The sequence below is a fragment of the Sparus aurata genome, chromosome 5 (genome assembly GCF_900880675.1).
Source record: "Sparus aurata chromosome 5, fSpaAur1.1, whole genome shotgun sequence".
Classification (NCBI taxonomy): domain Eukaryota; kingdom Metazoa; phylum Chordata; class Actinopteri; order Spariformes; family Sparidae; genus Sparus; species Sparus aurata.
Window position 1 is genome coordinate 35,123,136 of NC_044191.1, and position 15,782 is coordinate 35,138,917.

At 36.9% G+C, this 15,782-nt stretch overlaps 2 protein-coding genes across 2 annotated transcripts; both read left to right on the forward strand.

Annotated features, from left to right (window-relative positions):
* Positions 1 to 1,059: 1,059 nt before the first annotated feature.
* Positions 1,060 to 2,061, forward strand: LOC115581314 (phospholipase A2-like). Its single transcript, XM_030416295.1, has 4 exons — positions 1,060 to 1,156; positions 1,307 to 1,466; positions 1,547 to 1,674; positions 1,907 to 2,061. The coding sequence occupies exons 1-4, from the start codon at positions 1,117 to 1,119 to the stop codon at positions 2,026 to 2,028; spliced, it is 450 nt and encodes a 149-aa protein (XP_030272155.1). The 5' UTR covers positions 1,060 to 1,116; the 3' UTR covers positions 2,029 to 2,061.
* Positions 2,062 to 12,791: 10,730 nt separating this feature from the next.
* On the forward strand, positions 12,792 to 14,037 carry LOC115581315 (phospholipase A2-like). The gene is made up of 4 exons (XM_030416296.1): positions 12,792 to 12,892; positions 13,048 to 13,207; positions 13,289 to 13,416; positions 13,651 to 14,037. The coding sequence occupies exons 1-4, from the start codon at positions 12,853 to 12,855 to the stop codon at positions 13,770 to 13,772; spliced, it is 450 nt and encodes a 149-aa protein (XP_030272156.1). The 5' UTR covers positions 12,792 to 12,852; the 3' UTR covers positions 13,773 to 14,037.
* The last annotated feature ends 1,745 nt before the right edge of the window (positions 14,038 to 15,782 follow it).

Sequence of the window (15,782 nt, forward strand, 5' to 3'; positions counted from 1 at the left end):
GACTCTCCCATCATCAATACAAGATCTTGGCAGAAAATTACTCTGGACAGAAATAAATGTTGTGAGATTGTATAAGCCTATAAAAATGATGCAGTTAAATGTGCGCTGTAATCAAAGCTGAGGGCAGTCCAATGAGATATCAGAGTATGTGACTTTGTTTTTGGGCTGTGCAGTGTATTTAATGAGGATCAGTGTCATCAGAGCTTCATTTGGCCCAGATCCTGCTGGAAACAGAATCCAGGACTATTTGTCCTGTCCTGGTTAGGACGCCCTCTTTCTTGTGAAGTTTACAGTGATCATATGCCAAAATATTTACATACTAACAAGGAAATGAACTTCAGTGAAACGTTAAAGAAGGACAGAAGAAATAACATTAAATATTACACAACATTTCTCTGGTAAAGACAAAGGAGGTGGCTGATCCTGATCAAATAGGTGCTGGTGACAATCTGTGAGGTCCCGGATTTAACCAGAACTAATTTAATAGCTCTGATCAGCATCACTGAACACACGCTTTAATTGGTCCTCATAAACGTTACATAATCCAGTAACTGATATCTTTTAATTCATATTAACAAAATGATCTTTTGTTCTTCAGTTAGTCAGGAAATGTTTACATTTTGCAATTTCTAGATAAAGCAAAGCTAAATATTTTTATCTTTAACTAAAAAAGCATTTTTTCAAGCAGCATCATAATGAATCTTCTTTAGACGTCTGTGAGTGAAGTTGAAAAGAAGTCTAACATTACATTGTAAAAACTTTCATTCTGAACCCTGTCAGGACCTGAACATCATTAGTGAACATATAAAAGATGTCAAAGAACTTTTATTCTAGCTCTTCACTGGACGTCTTTTCAAGTTGTCAAGACGTTGGTTTGACGTCTCTTCAAGATGTTCCTGCTCAGTGAGTTTTATTCATGAACCGATTGTCACACCTGGAACTGAACCAACACAGACAGTTTGTCAGGTACACCCTGATTTAAAGGTCACACCCACTTGCCTCCATCTTTTCTCTTTTTTTCTCAACTGCTGCTCTATAAGAACGGCTGCACCAACACCCTCACCATCCAGACCATCTTCACCATCCAGACCATCTTCACCATCTCTGACTGCAGCCATGAACCTGTCAGGTCCTCTGCTGTTGCTGCTTCTCTCTGGTAAGAAAAGAACTGACAATATGGATCCATGAAATGATCTTTATGTCTCTTTCAGGTCTTTTTTACCACTTCTCTGTCAATGTTGTACCAGTGTTTCATGGGTATTTCTGTTCTGCTGATTTGATCCACATTTGTATTTATGTGCCTCAGCAGCCTGTGTGGTCAGCGGTCAGAAGGGGTCACGTGCGTTCTGGCAGTTTGGGTACATGATCTGGTGTGTTCAGCCTGATGTTAACCCTTTACAGTACAACAACTACGGCTGCTACTGCGGCTTTGGTGGGCGGGGAACTCCTGTGGATGAAGTGGACCAGTAAGTTGTTTTTCAGTCAGCATTTTAAAAACTAAATAAATGTGGGATTCTCAAACTTGTACTCTTCCTTCTGTGTTCAGGTGCTGCAAAGTTCATGATGACTGCTACGGAGTACAAATGAGGAATCCTCAATGCAAGCATTTCTTCAGCCAGCCATATTTTATTCATTATCGGTACACCTGTTCACAACACCGGGTGACCTGCTCAGGTAAGACTGAACCAGGATGCTTTAACTCAACAATTAAACATTAAATTTGAGGTGTTTTTAAACACTTTTGTTGTGAAAATCTGCAACGCTGTGTTGAGAATTTGACAAAAGGCTTGATTTTAAAAGATCAGTTCACCCCAGAATCAAAAATGTAGGAACAAATGTTTTTAATTTATTCAATGTTTGTAACATCACAATCTGTATTATGTGTATTTTCTGACTGTCTCCACAGCGTCCAACAACTACTGCCGGAGAGCAGCATGTGAGTGCGATCGGAAGGCGGCTCTCTGCTTCGCTCGGTCCAAACACAACCCTCGACACAAGAACCTGGATCAGACACGCTGTAGAAAATGAGTTCACCAACAAAACACACAAGAGAGAACGTTGGATTTGTCATTAAAACGTGTTAAACAAAACCTGATTTAAACAAAGTTGATTCTTTAATTTTTTTGATTCTACAGAGCTTCTGTAGCAGAGGTTACAGCTGAGCTGATCTTACCATCCAGTCACAGTCTCTTATGATTTTTACTGTTTTATCAGTTAAAGGGACAGTTCACATAAAAATACAAATCCAGTCATTATCTCCTCCCTCCATGCTGATGGAAAGTTGGTGTATCTGGGGACTAAAACTTAAAAAACATCATAAAATTCTCTAAAACTACATTTAAACTTTTCTGATTCATCTGTTAGCACTTCCTGTTAGCAGTGAACCTGTGGATGTACAGACAACAATCACTGGACCACTGTGATACTGAAGACAACTTAAAAACATGATTTTTCTGAGCCAGGTTCTGAGCGTCCTTTCTTTGAAGATTTCTAAGCAGATTAATGAAGCCATCATCTCCTCCTCTTGATGATATAGTCATCCTCTCCTCCTCCTCCTGATGATATAAAGTCAGGTGAAGTGTCGTCGTCCACAGAACATTTCTGGAGCTTCACAGTAAAACAGAGTTGCAGCATTCTGCTAAACAACTGAAGTAGCTGCAGACTTGATTTAAAATGTAAATAACCAAAACAACATGAAATTAATGGATTTTCATTTGTGGGTGAACTGTTCCTTTAAAGAATAATAAAATCACGTGTTATGTGTTTATGCATCATGTGTAACTACAAATCTACAGACAAATCTGGGTCCAATCAGTTCAGCATTCAAATAAAAACATTCACGTGTGTTTCTTGTGTCTTCTGTCAGTTTCTGATTGATACTAACTTATAAGAGAGGAAGCTTTAAACTGTCATTATTATGGATTATACATCGACATCATTGTGCAGAAAATGCGAACTAAAATTGGTGCAAGATGTCCATAGTTTGAGATTACAGGAAGGTAAAAACATCAGGAGAATATTCCTCCTCCTCCTCTACTTCTTCTACTGCTGTAACATAGGCAACTGGACTTGTTTCAGTTTCTTGGAGACGTTTCACTTCTCATCCAACAGGCTTCTTCAGTTCTAACTAACTGGAGGAGAGCTGCAGGGTTTTACACTCTGTGTGGGAGTGTCCTTGAAGATTCGTTAAGGACACGTGTGGGTCGTTGGTCCAATCAGCCTTCATATGTGTTGCTAAGTCTAGGTGAGTCCAGGTGTGACTGGTTGTTAAACTGTCTGGGGAGAGAACTCAGTACTACATTGTAGGAGGATGATCAGTAATGTCTGAGGTCACCTCCTCTGTTTAAAGACGGTCGTTCCAGTTCGAAACAGGTGGATTCTTTGACTCCTCGTTCAAACCGTCTGTCTTCTCTGGACAACATGTTCACGTTGTTGTCCTCAAAGAACGATTTGTCTCCTTCAGATGTCAGTGGACAGCAGAGTGTTGACATGAGGAGTTGGCCCTCCTGTGTTGTCCACTCGTTTATGGAGAGGTTGTTTTATCTCTCCATTGTACAAATCTGTGCTCTCCATAAACTACATTACTCTGTCTATGCCTGAGTGTTTTGTCTTTAGGATGGACAAGTGTCTGCCTCAGTGTGTTGGCAGGTTTAGAGTGAACCTGTCACGCCGAGGTTAAAGGGGAAAACTAAGAAGGAATATAGGAGGTGGACCCAAATGCAGTTACTCACAGGACAAAGATATGGGAAAACAAAAGACGAGCTTTATTAAGTCAAAACTGAATGCGAAAACCAAAGGAGCAAGGTACAAAAACAGACAAAAAGGGGACAAAAACCAAAGTAGCAACCAAGGCAAAAACAGCAAGACAAAGTGCAAAGAAAAATGCAAAGTTCAAATCAGAAATTAAAGTTCAAATCAAACACATGCAAAATGCAAAACTCAAGGTCCAAAAACACACATACTACGGGGAGACTGGAAGAACATGACAGGAACATGAATCGCGGCAGACGCAGACAGCTGCAAGAACAGATGCGACATAAGCAATGACAAGAAGTGCAGGAAAGACAAAGACTAAATACACAGACACTAATGACAACACGAGGAACAGGTGAGGAGAGAGAGGAGGGAGGAGGCCAGATGAGGTAACGAGGGGGAGGAGCACAGAGCAGAAAACATGGAGGGAACAATACTACAGACAGAGGGAGACAGAGGGAAGAACATAAGAGACACAGTGAGGCATGGAAAATCAAAACATAAGACAAAACAAAACACGATACAAAGACATGGAAATCAAATACAAGAAACCAAAAGACAAAACCAGACACAAGAACATGACACAAGGAGCAAGAATCAACAGTCATGACAGAACCGGGATATGATGTTTTTTAAAGATCCTCCTGAGTTTCTCATATGTTCTGTGACTTGGGGAATGATGATGTTGCCAAGTTTTGCTTTATCTAAAAGTTGCAACAGTTGCAAAAGTTGCGACTAATAGAAAAAAAAGGATAATTTTAAAAACATAAATATAAACAAAGATATAAATTACTGAATAACTTTAAAACGAGATATTTCATCTCATCTCTCCAAAATCTAAGATTTTAAATCTTGGTGAGCTCAGAAGTTTTTCTGCTTATCATCTTGTTTGATAGAGTGAATACACAGTTGTTGAATTTGTACAATAGCAAAAGCATTTAGTCACCTCCTTCATATCTACCATTCAATCTCATCTCTGCTGTCCTTCTTTTATTTTCCACTGAAGTTCCTCAGAAATCATGTGTGTATCATTTTCTTTATTTTGACGCCTGAAGTAGCTGAATCTGTGAGTTTTGTGCACAAAACGCGAGCTAAGATTTTGTGTAGTTTATCCCTGGTATCGTCCAAATATTTTGGCATATGATCGCTGTAGATGTCTTAAGAAAGATGGCGTTTTTTTATCCATGACAGGATGACAGCATTTATCTGATCGTGATAAAGGAGGTGTCAGATCCTGATGTAAATGGCGCTGCTCCAGATCTTGGAGGTCACTGATTCTGTTCCACAAGGATCTAGCATACATTCAGCCCTGATAACACTGATGAAATTCTAATTGGTCATCATTAAAAATATGAGCTGTTAAAACTGTCCTTGTTATATTTATCTAACATATCCTTCATCTCTAAATGTTTTCGATGTCTTTTAAATGGTCACTAGTGATGTCCAGGTGACGTCCTCACAGGGTTCAAAATAAAAAGTTTTCACAATGAAATGTTAGACTTCTCAGGCATTTAAACAACTTCTTGTGGTTCAAAATAAAAAAATTTTGATGCTAGATTTTACTTTATGCAGCAAAATCTACAGAGAGGATTCAAACGCTGATCCTCAACCTCAGCAGCCTGTTGGAGGCTCGTTCTTTACCAGGAGAGCCAATCATCTGGGGTCCGTTTCACAAAGCAGGTTCAACAAACTGAGTCTCACCCTGAACTCTGAGTTGATCTACTCAGAGATAGGAATTTCTGAGTTTTCGGTTCCAGAACAGCTGATTTGAGTTAGTTTGATCGACTCGGAGTAGTTTAACCTGGAGTTAAGCACGTGCACCACAAGTAGAAAAAGACAGCATCAATGGAGCCCCGATTCGACGAGTCACCATGGCAACGGGGAAGAGGAGGGCTACGTTTTTCACCCCACTGGAATTGGAAATATTAATGCCCTCATACGGTGAGTTTGAGCACGTTTTTACAAGGAAGTGTAACACCGCTGCAGCAGCAAAAGAGAGGGAGACGGTGTGGGAGAACATTGGTGCTCGGGTCAATTCGTAAGTTTAAATGTAGTCCTTTGCAATCACAATAATATTACAGGGGGAAACTGCTTGAGTGGTAGCCTATTAATTTATTTCATTTAGGTGCAAACCTGAGGGGGAGAAGCGCACTTGGCTGCAGCTTAAGATGAAACAGAAAAACATTAGACCTCGGCATAATCTCATGATGATCATGTTTTACATTGTAAAGTAAATATTAAGTGGCTGTTTGACTGTACAGTTGTTTTATCCCCAACATAATGCTGTTTTCACACACAAATGTCTTCTCATCTATATCATGTTCTGTTAAATAATTAAGCCTATTTAAACTAACAGACTTATACTCAGCCAAAAGAAAGAAAGCAGATGCCCGTAAAACGGGTGGTGCATTTTTGCAATGATCAATGAGAACTATACTACGCCAAAACTCGCCTGCTGACTGAATGAGGAAAACCAAATACTGTGTGTGGCTGAAAGAGGGCGGAGACAGAGAGAAACTCGAGGTTTGTTGAGAAAAACCTGGTCCCGACCAGGTTAGGTTCAGAAAGTATGTTACCATGGTAACTGACCGAGAGCTTAAGTTACCTCTCTCTGTGAAACAGGCTAAAGTTACCCCTCTTTCTCTGGTTTGAGTTACCTCCCTTTGTGAAACGGAAAACTCAGTTTCCCTCATTTCAGGGTTAACAGACTCAGAGTTTTCACTAAACCCGCTTTGTGAAATGGACCCCAGTTTTAATACACAACATGCTTTGGTCATCAAGCCTTCATCAATTAGGATTAGATTCAAAAGGCTGGGCCCTCTCTGTACCTTTTTTAGCTTACAGTAAAATTTAGCGTCAATGTGTCAGGTCCTCTGCTGATGTTGCTTCTCACTGGTAAGAAAATAACTGACAATATATGGGGGGGCTGATTGTAAAGTTGCACATCCTATAATAAACAGCAACAGCTTTTTGCCACATTTAGCAACAAACCAGGTTTAAAAATGTTACTTTTGACCAGATACACAGCAATAATTGTGAACATTCTTTTGTAAAAATATGTCATTGTTAAATAAAAAAAAAAATATCTAAATCTAGAATATAAATATACATGTTAAATATGAATGTTAGATATGAATATAAATGTTAAAAATATAAATGCTTAATGTTAAATCTAAATGAGAAATATAAAAATAAATATAAATGTTGAATATAAATGGTACATTTAAATCTAAATGCTAAATGTTGAATCCAACTGTTAAATTCAAATCTAAATCTAGATGTTAAATCTAAATATTAAATATAAATGTTGAATGTAAATGTTACATTTAAACATAAATGTAACATTTAAATAGAAATGCTGAATGTTAAATATAAATATAAATGTTCAATTTCAATATAAAATGTTAAATATTAAATCCAACTGTTAAATCTCAAACTAAATCTAAATGTCAAATTTAAATCTAAATCCAAGTGTTAAATATAAATATAAATGTTGATTATAAAAGGTACATTTGAATATCAATGCTAAATGTTGAATATAAATGTTGAATGTGAATCTAAATATTACAATCATATCTAAACCTAAATGTTAAATCTAAACATAAATGTTAAATATAAATGTTATGTATAAATGGTAAATCTAAGTGTGTAATTTAAATCTAAATCTAAATGTTAAATGTAAATGTTAAATGTTAAATCTAAATGTTAAATATAATTGCTACATTTGAATATAAATGTGAAATGTTAAATCTAAATGTTAAATATAATTGCTACATTTGAATATAAATGTGAAATGTTAAATCTAAATGTTGAATATGCTGAATGCTTCATGTTAAATCTAGATCTAAATGTTAAATCTAGATCTAAATGTTACATTTAAATGCTGAATGTTACATTTAAATGCTGAATGTTAAATCTAGATCTAAATGTTAAATCTAGATCTAAATGTTAAATCTAAATGCTAAATATAAATGTTAAATATAAATGCTGAATGCTAAATGTTATATCTAAATGGTCAATTTAAATCTGAATGTCAAATCTAGATCTAAATGTTAAATCTAAATGTTTAATCTAAATGCTAAATGTTTAATCTAAATGTTAAATATAAATGCTGAATGCTAAATGTTAAATCTAGATCTAAATGTTTAATCTAAATGTTAAATCTAGATCTAAATGTTACATTTAAATGCTGAATGTTAAATCTAAATACTAAATGTTAAATCTAGATCTAAATGTTAAATCTAAATGCTAAATGTTAAATCTCAATCTAAATGTTAAATCTAAATGCTAAAACTAAATGTTAAATATAAATGCTGAATGCTAAATGTTATATCTAAATGGTCAATTTAAATCTAAATGTTAAATCTAGATCTAAATGTTTAATCTAAATGCTAAATGTTTAATCTAAATGCTAAATGTTTCATCTAAATGCTAAATGTTTCATCTAAATGCTAAATGTTTCATCTAAATGTTAAATATAAATGCTGAATGCTAAATGTTAAATCTAGATCTAAATGTTTAATCTAAATGTTAAATCTAGATCTAAATGTTACATTTAAATGCTGAATGTTAAATCTAAATACTAAATGTTAAATCTAGATCTAAATGTTTAATCTAAATGTTAAATCTAGATCTAAATGTTACATTTAAATGCTGAATGTTAAATCTAAATACTAAATGTTAAATCTAGATCTAAATGTTTAATCTAAATGTTAATCTAGATCTAAATGTTACATTTAAATGCTGAATGTTAAATCTAAATACTAAATGTTTAATCTAGATCTAAATATTTAATCTAAATGTTAAATCTAGATCTAAATGTTACATTTAAATGCTGAATGTTAAATCTAAATACTAAATGTTAAATCTAGATCTAAATGTTAAATCTAGATCTAAATGTTAAATCTAGATCTAAATGTTAAATCTAGATCTAAATGTTAAATTTAAATGCTGAATATTAAATCTAAATACTAAATGTTAAATCTAGATCTAAATGTTAAATCTAAATGCTAAAACTAAATGTTAAATATAAATGCTGAATGCTAAATGTTATATCTAAATGGTCAATTTAAATCTAAATGCTAAATGTTAAATCTCGATCTAAATGTTAAATCTCGATCTAAATGTTAAATCTCGATCTAAATGTTAAATCTCGATCTAAATGTTAAATCTAAATGTCAAATCTAGATCTAAATGTTAAATCTTGATCTAAATGTTTAATCTAAATGTTAAATATATTTGCTGAATGCTAAATGTTGAATCTAGATCTAAATGTTTAATCTAAATGCTAAATGTTTAAATCTAAATGTTAAATATAAATACTGAATGCTAAATGTTAAATCTAGATCTGAATTTTAAATCTAAATGCTAAATATAAATGTTAAATATAAATGCTGAATGCTAAATGTTATATCTAAATGGTCAATTTAAATCTAAATGTTAAATCCAGATCTAAATGTTAAATCTAAATGCTAAATCTAAATGCTAAATATTTAATCTAAATGTTAAATATGAATGCTGAATGCTAAATGTTACATCTCGATCTAAATGTTAAATATAAATGCTAAATGTTTAGCTAATATGCAAATTTACACTGCCTGTCACCGGAAGTACAAAAAAAAAAAAAGCTAATTGACATGAGCAAGCGGTAGGCATGGTCTTCTTAGAGTAGTCAGACAGAGTGATTACGCTGCACTGTTAGGCATGTCTCCTCACCGTACTCTCATGTTACCTGGCAGCATGTCCACCAACTTAGCTGGAAACATAGGTAGGGCCGTTTTGGCAGCAATACAGTTTCAGCAATGCGTCTGCAACGACAGTGACAGTAGCCCTTTTCACAAAGTTGCCGCATTATTGCCACAGCGGCAGTTTGTATGTATTATTTTGTTACTTCCAGTGACAGGCAGTGTGAATTTGCATCTTGTGACCCGTGACATTTTGATTCAACATTTCAATTTAAATGTAACATTTATATTTAACATTTAGATTTAGATTTTTTATTTAGATTTAACATAAACATACTTTTACAAGGGAAGAAATATCACAAAGTTGACAAATATGGCTGTAGATCTGGTCAAAAGTAACATTTTAAAATGTGCATGTGTTTTTTAAATGTGGTCTGTTGCTAAATGTGGTGCTTATTATACCATGTGCAACTTTACATTCCGCACCCTATAGACAATATGCTTTCATGGATATTTCTGTTCTGCTGATTTAATCCATATTTGCATTTGTGTGCCTCAGCAGCCTGTACGATCAGCGGGAGGAGCAGAGCAATGCAGGAGCCTGGATCAGATACATTGTAAAAAATGAGTTAACCAACAAAACACACGAGAGAACATTGGATTTCTCTTTAAAAAGTATCATTTCTTTATAATTTTTAAACAAAAACCTGATTTAAAAGAAGTTTGATTCTATAGAAAAAATTTTTAACTTGACAAAAAACAGGAAGTGAGATTCTCAGTTTGGATTTCAACCTCTGTGTCCTCATGTCTGCAGAGCTTCTGTAGCAGAGGTTACAGCTGAGCTGATCTCACCATCCAGTCACAGCCTCTTATGATTTTTACTGTTTTATCAGTTAAACTGACACATTTGTTAAGGGAGTCTGGTGATATTGGGTTACTAGTTCAATGCTTCTCCTTCTTGTCCATGTCAGAAGACATCCTGTGGTCGTGGAAAAGATGTTGATATGTTTCAAAAGGGCCAATTATTGGCGTGCATCAAGCAAAGGAAACAACTGAAACTACCAAAATTGTGGACAAAACTGTCCAACACATGAATAAAACCTGGATAGTTGGCCAGGTTTTTTTTGGAAAAAAAACAGGAACTCAGGCAACAAGGCAGCAAAGTACACAGAACTGAAAAAACACACAAGAAAAAGAAAACTTCAATACTTATTGGCAACACACAAGATGGCAAAAAACTCACAAGTGAACACGGTCAGCTCTACCAACAAGATGGAATCATCTGGCAGGGGAGTAGGATGATTCTTACATGAGGAGGATTTATGAAGGTACTGATGAGTGAGTGGATGCAGGTGTGCCTCGTCAGCCCCGTCAGCCAAGCCCTGCAGAGGGGGAAGAACAAGGAGGCAGGGAAAACAGAGACTGTACAGAGTCAGGGCAAAGACACAAAACACAGAACCCTCACAAAAGCGTGTGTTCAGTGATGCTGATCAGAGTTATTGAATTAGTTCTGGTTAAATCCGGGACCTCCCAGATTGTCACCAGCACCTATTTGATCTGGGTCAGTCACATCCTTCATCTTTACCAGAGAGATGATGTGTAATATTTAATGTTATTTCTGTGGTCCTTCTTTAACGTTCCACTGAAGTTCACATCCTTGTTAGTATGTCAATATTTTGACATATGATCAAAGAGGGCGTCCTAACCAGGACAGGACAGTTAGATTAAATATTTATCTTGTAGTGACAGAGGTGTCAGATCTCATTAAATACACTGCACAGCACATGTGGGTGTGATATGCTCCATGTTGATGGAGTGTGTGTGTGTGTGTTTGTGTGTGTGCGTCTGTGTGTGTGTGTGTGTGTATGATGCCAGGTTAGAGAAGATTATTAGTTGCATACAAAGAAGCATCATTCAACTAATGTATAATTAGCCATGTAGCAAAGCAAACTACCAATAACCTGACCTGAGATCACAATAACACTCAAACAGTGAACGAACACAAATATTGAACATCGGCATCGGACCAACTAGAGCTAAAAAAGTCCTGTGCTTAGCCAGGCTATGCTATGCTGTGTGCTATCTAAGCAACGTTGCCTTTCTTTGAAGAGAAAGGTGCTGGTGATTCTTTGGCTGATGAGCCAGGCAGGAGAAGGTTGGAATCCCAGTGTTCAACAGTTCTGTTTGCTGTGCAATGTCTGATGAAAGACAGCAGGTGGAGGAAACTGGTCGCTCCTTTCCTTTTCAGTGATAGCAGCTCAGTGCTAACTCACTTCATGTTCCTCAGATTGTGGAGTTAGCTGGTAAGCTTTGCTTCATAGCTGCTGGTGCTGACTGAGCTGTGGTACTAGCAGGTCCTCACGTCGTTGATGTGAGGAGAAGTTCTTTGGGCCTGCTGGAAATGTAGCTGGAAGCTTTCAGTAGCTGTTAGACCCAGAAGAATCCAGGAGAAGAGAACTTGAGGGCAGGCAGCCCCGTGGGGAGAGAGGTGGAGAAGAGAGGTCAAAGGAATTGTGATTTGTCCTTTGTGATGTGCTGTATGTGAACATGTGACATTCTCTTGTGTCCAAAACAAATTTCTCCTAAGGGAGACAATAAAAGCAACTAACTAACTACCTGACTATCTGGTCAGAGGGGGTCTGTCACTCTGAGTAACAGTAGCTCCAGGCTGGGTCTCTACACCAGTCTTTACACCTCGGAGTGAAGGCTGGAATTCTGGGGAACTGACTTTAGTTCAGAGTACATTTTGAAATCCAAAATGCTCTTACTATCACCATTAAACACAGCTGTGAGTTCTACGGTTGAATTGTTGAATTGTTGTGAACAGGTGTACCAATAATAAATAAAATATGGGTGGTTCAAGAAACTCTGGCATTCAGGAATCCTCATTTGTGCTCCGTAGCATTCATCATGAACTTTGCAGCACCTGAACACAGAAGGAGAGAGTGCATGTTTGAGAAAATCCTACATTTATTAAGTTCATCATAACAAAATGGCTTTAGACGTCTGTGAGTGAAGTAGAAAAGAAGTCTGACATTACATTGTAAAAACTTTAATTCTGAGCCCTGTCAGGACCTGAACATCACTAGTGAACATTTAAAAGATGTCAAATAACTTTTATTCTGGCTCGTCACTGGACGTCTTTTCAAGTCATCACAGACGTTGGTTTGACGTCTCTTCAAGATGTTCCTGCTCAGTGAGTTTGTTTAATGAACTGATTGTCACACTTGGAACTGAACCAACACAGACAGTTTATCAGGTACACCCTCATTTAAAGTTCACACCCACTCTCCATCTTTTCCTCAACTGCTGCTCTATAAGAACGGCTGCACCAACACCCTCACCATCCAGACCATCCTCACCATCCAGACCATCTTCACCATCCAGACCATCCTCACCATCTCTGACTGCAGCCATGAACCTGTCAGGTCCTCTGCTGTTGCTGCTTCTCTCTGGTAAGAAAAGAACTGACAATATGGATCCATGAAATGATCTTTACGTCTCTTTTAGGTCTTTTTTTAACCACCACTTCTCTGTCAATGTTGTACCACTGTTTCATGGGTATTTCTGTTCTGCTGATTGGATCCATATTTGTATTTATGTACCTCAGCAGCCTGTAAGGTCAGTGATCAGCAGGAGTCACGTGCGTTCTGGCAGTTTGGTAACATGATCAGCTGTGTTCAGCCTGGTGTTAACCCTTTCAAGTACAACAACTACGGCTGCTTCTGCGGCTTCGGTGGGCAGGGAAGACCTGTGGATAAAGTGGACCAGTAGGTTGTTTTTCAGTCAATATTTTAAAAATTAAATAAATGTGGGATTCTCAAACATGCACTCTTTCCTGCTGTGTTCAGGTGCTGCAAAGTTCATGATGACTGCTACGGAGTACAAATGAGGAATCCTCAATGCCAGAGTTTCTTTAGCCAGCCATATTTTATTAATTATCAGTACACCTGTTCAGGAGACCGGCCGAACTGCTCAGGTAAGACTGAACCAGAATGCTTTAACACAACAATTTAAACATTAAATTTGAGGTGTTTTTAAACACTTTTGGGGTGAAAATCTACAACGCTGTGGTGAGAATCTGACAAAAGCCTTGATTTTAAAGGATCAGTTCACCCCAGAATCAAAAATGCATGAACAATGTTTTTAATTTGTTTAGTGTTTGTAACATCACAATCTGTATTATGTGTATTTTCTAACTCTGTCTCCACAGCGTCCAACAACTACTGCAAGAGAGCTGCATGTGAGTGCGATCGGAAGGCAGCTCTCTGCTTCGCTCAGTCCAGACACAACCCTCGTCACAAGAACCTGGATCAGACACGCTGTCGAAAATGAGTTAACCAACAAAACACACCAGAGAGAACATTGGATTTCTCTTTAAAGTTTAATTTCTTCATGATTTTTAAACAAAACCTGATTAAAAGAAGTTTGATTCTATGATTTATTTTTTCACTTAATCAAAGACAGGAAGTGAGATTCTCAGTTTGGATTTCAACCTCTCTGTGTCCTCATGTCTGCAGAGCTTCTGTAGCAGAGGTTACAGCTAAGCTGATCTCACCATCCAGTCACAGTCTCTTATGATTTTTACTGATTTATCAGTTAAAGGAACAGTTAACTTAGAAATACAAATCCAGTCATTGTCTCCTCACTGAATTAGCTGTTAGCACTTCCTGTTAGCAGTGAACCTGTGGATTTACAGACAACTATCACTGGATCACTGTGATACTGAAGGAAACTTAAAAACATGATTTTTCTGAGGCAGGTTCTGCACATGTGAGGAGCGTCCTTTCTTTGAGGATTTCTTAGCAGATTTATAAAGTCCTCCTCTCCTCCTCCTGATGATATAAAGTCAGGTGAAGTGTTGTAGTCCACAGAACATTTCTGGAGTTTCACAGTAAAACAGAGTTGCAGCGTTCTGCTAAACAACTGAAGCAGCTGCAGACTTCATTTAAAATGTAAAAAACAACCTGAACATGAAATGACTGGATTTTCATTTGTGGGTGAACTGTTCCTTTAAAGAATAATCTAAATCACGTGTTGTGTGTTTATTCATCATGTGTAACTACAAATCTACAGACAAATCTGGGTTCAATCAGTTCAGCATTCAAATAAAAACATTCACGCGTGTTTCTCGTGTCTTCTGCCAGTTTCTGATTGATACAAACTTATAAGAGAAGAAGCTTTAAACTGTCATTATTATGGATTATAAATCAACATCATTGTGCAAAAAATTGTAACTAAAATCGGTGCAAGATTTCCACAGTTTGAGATTACAGGAAGGTAAAAACATCAGGAGAATATTTAGGTCCAGTTTTCACATGGATTTTAGTATACCATTGAATAATGACTGAATACAGAAGCTTAAGCAACAAAACATTGTGTTTTCAAGACCAATAGACCAGTGCAATTTTTTTTATATTTTTTTGGCCTTTTATGGCTTTATTGATAGTAAGCTGAAGATATGACAGGAAACAGGGAGAGAGAGAGGGGGAGTGACACGCAGCAAAGGGACCCAGGCCGGGAGTCAAACCTGGGTCTGCGCGCTCTACCCACTGAGCTAAACGCTGCCCCGACCAGTGCAGTTTTTAAATATTTTTTTGGCCTTTTATGGCTTTATTGATAGTACAGCTGAAGATATGACAGGAAACAGGGAGAGAGACACGCAGCAAAGGGACCCAGGCCGGGAGTCGAACCTGGGTCCGCTGCAGAGCCTCGGCACATGGGACGCGCGCTCTACCCACTGAGCTAAACGCTGCCCCGACCAGTGCAGCTGCCATCCGTCCGCTTTTTAAGACAAAATTTCCCATCCACGGTGCCAACCAAAGCAGTCTCATCTGCTTCTTCGTTCATTGTTGTTGTCTGAAGTCATGAACATTAGTTGGTGCTCCAGTATAATCGGTACCGCTGAAACTCTTCCAGTGACAAACTTTCCGCGGTGCAAAAATTAGTGCGATTTAAATGCGTTAATTTTTTTAACGCGTTAATTTTTGTGTAATTAATTAATCGTAATTAACGCATTAAAGTCCCGGCCCTAATATATATATATATATATATATATATATATATATATATATATATATATATATATATATATATATATATATAAAATTCATTATAAAATTCTACAGGTAATAGCTGAGTTTGACAGGAACATGTTTGATAAGCCTTGGTTAAGGGGCAGTTCCATGTGCTATATATACCACTGGGGAACTAGACAACAGAAGGAACTCTGGGAGGACACCACACGGACAGAAGCAGGAACACAGGCAATGAACCGACAAAGGGTACATGGGAAACCAAGGCTTAAATACACAGACAGACTGATGAGGGAACGAAGAACAGGTG

Coding starts and splice junctions, on each gene's coding strand:
- LOC115581314 (XM_030416295.1), top strand. CDS start 1,117: ATGAACCTGTCAGGTCCTCTGCTGTTGCTGCTTCTCTCTG. Junction 1,157..1,306: donor GCTGTTGCTGCTTCTCTCTG/GTAAGAAAAGAA, acceptor TATGTGCCTCAG/CAGCCTGTGTGGTCAGCGGT. Junction 1,675..1,906: donor ACACCGGGTGACCTGCTCAG/GTAAGACTGAAC, acceptor CTGTCTCCACAG/CGTCCAACAACTACTGCCGG.
- LOC115581315 (XM_030416296.1), top strand. CDS start 12,853: ATGAACCTGTCAGGTCCTCTGCTGTTGCTGCTTCTCTCTG. Junction 13,208..13,288: donor CCTGTGGATAAAGTGGACCA/GTAGGTTGTTTT, acceptor TGCTGTGTTCAG/GTGCTGCAAAGTTCATGATG. Junction 13,417..13,650: donor AGACCGGCCGAACTGCTCAG/GTAAGACTGAAC, acceptor CTGTCTCCACAG/CGTCCAACAACTACTGCAAG.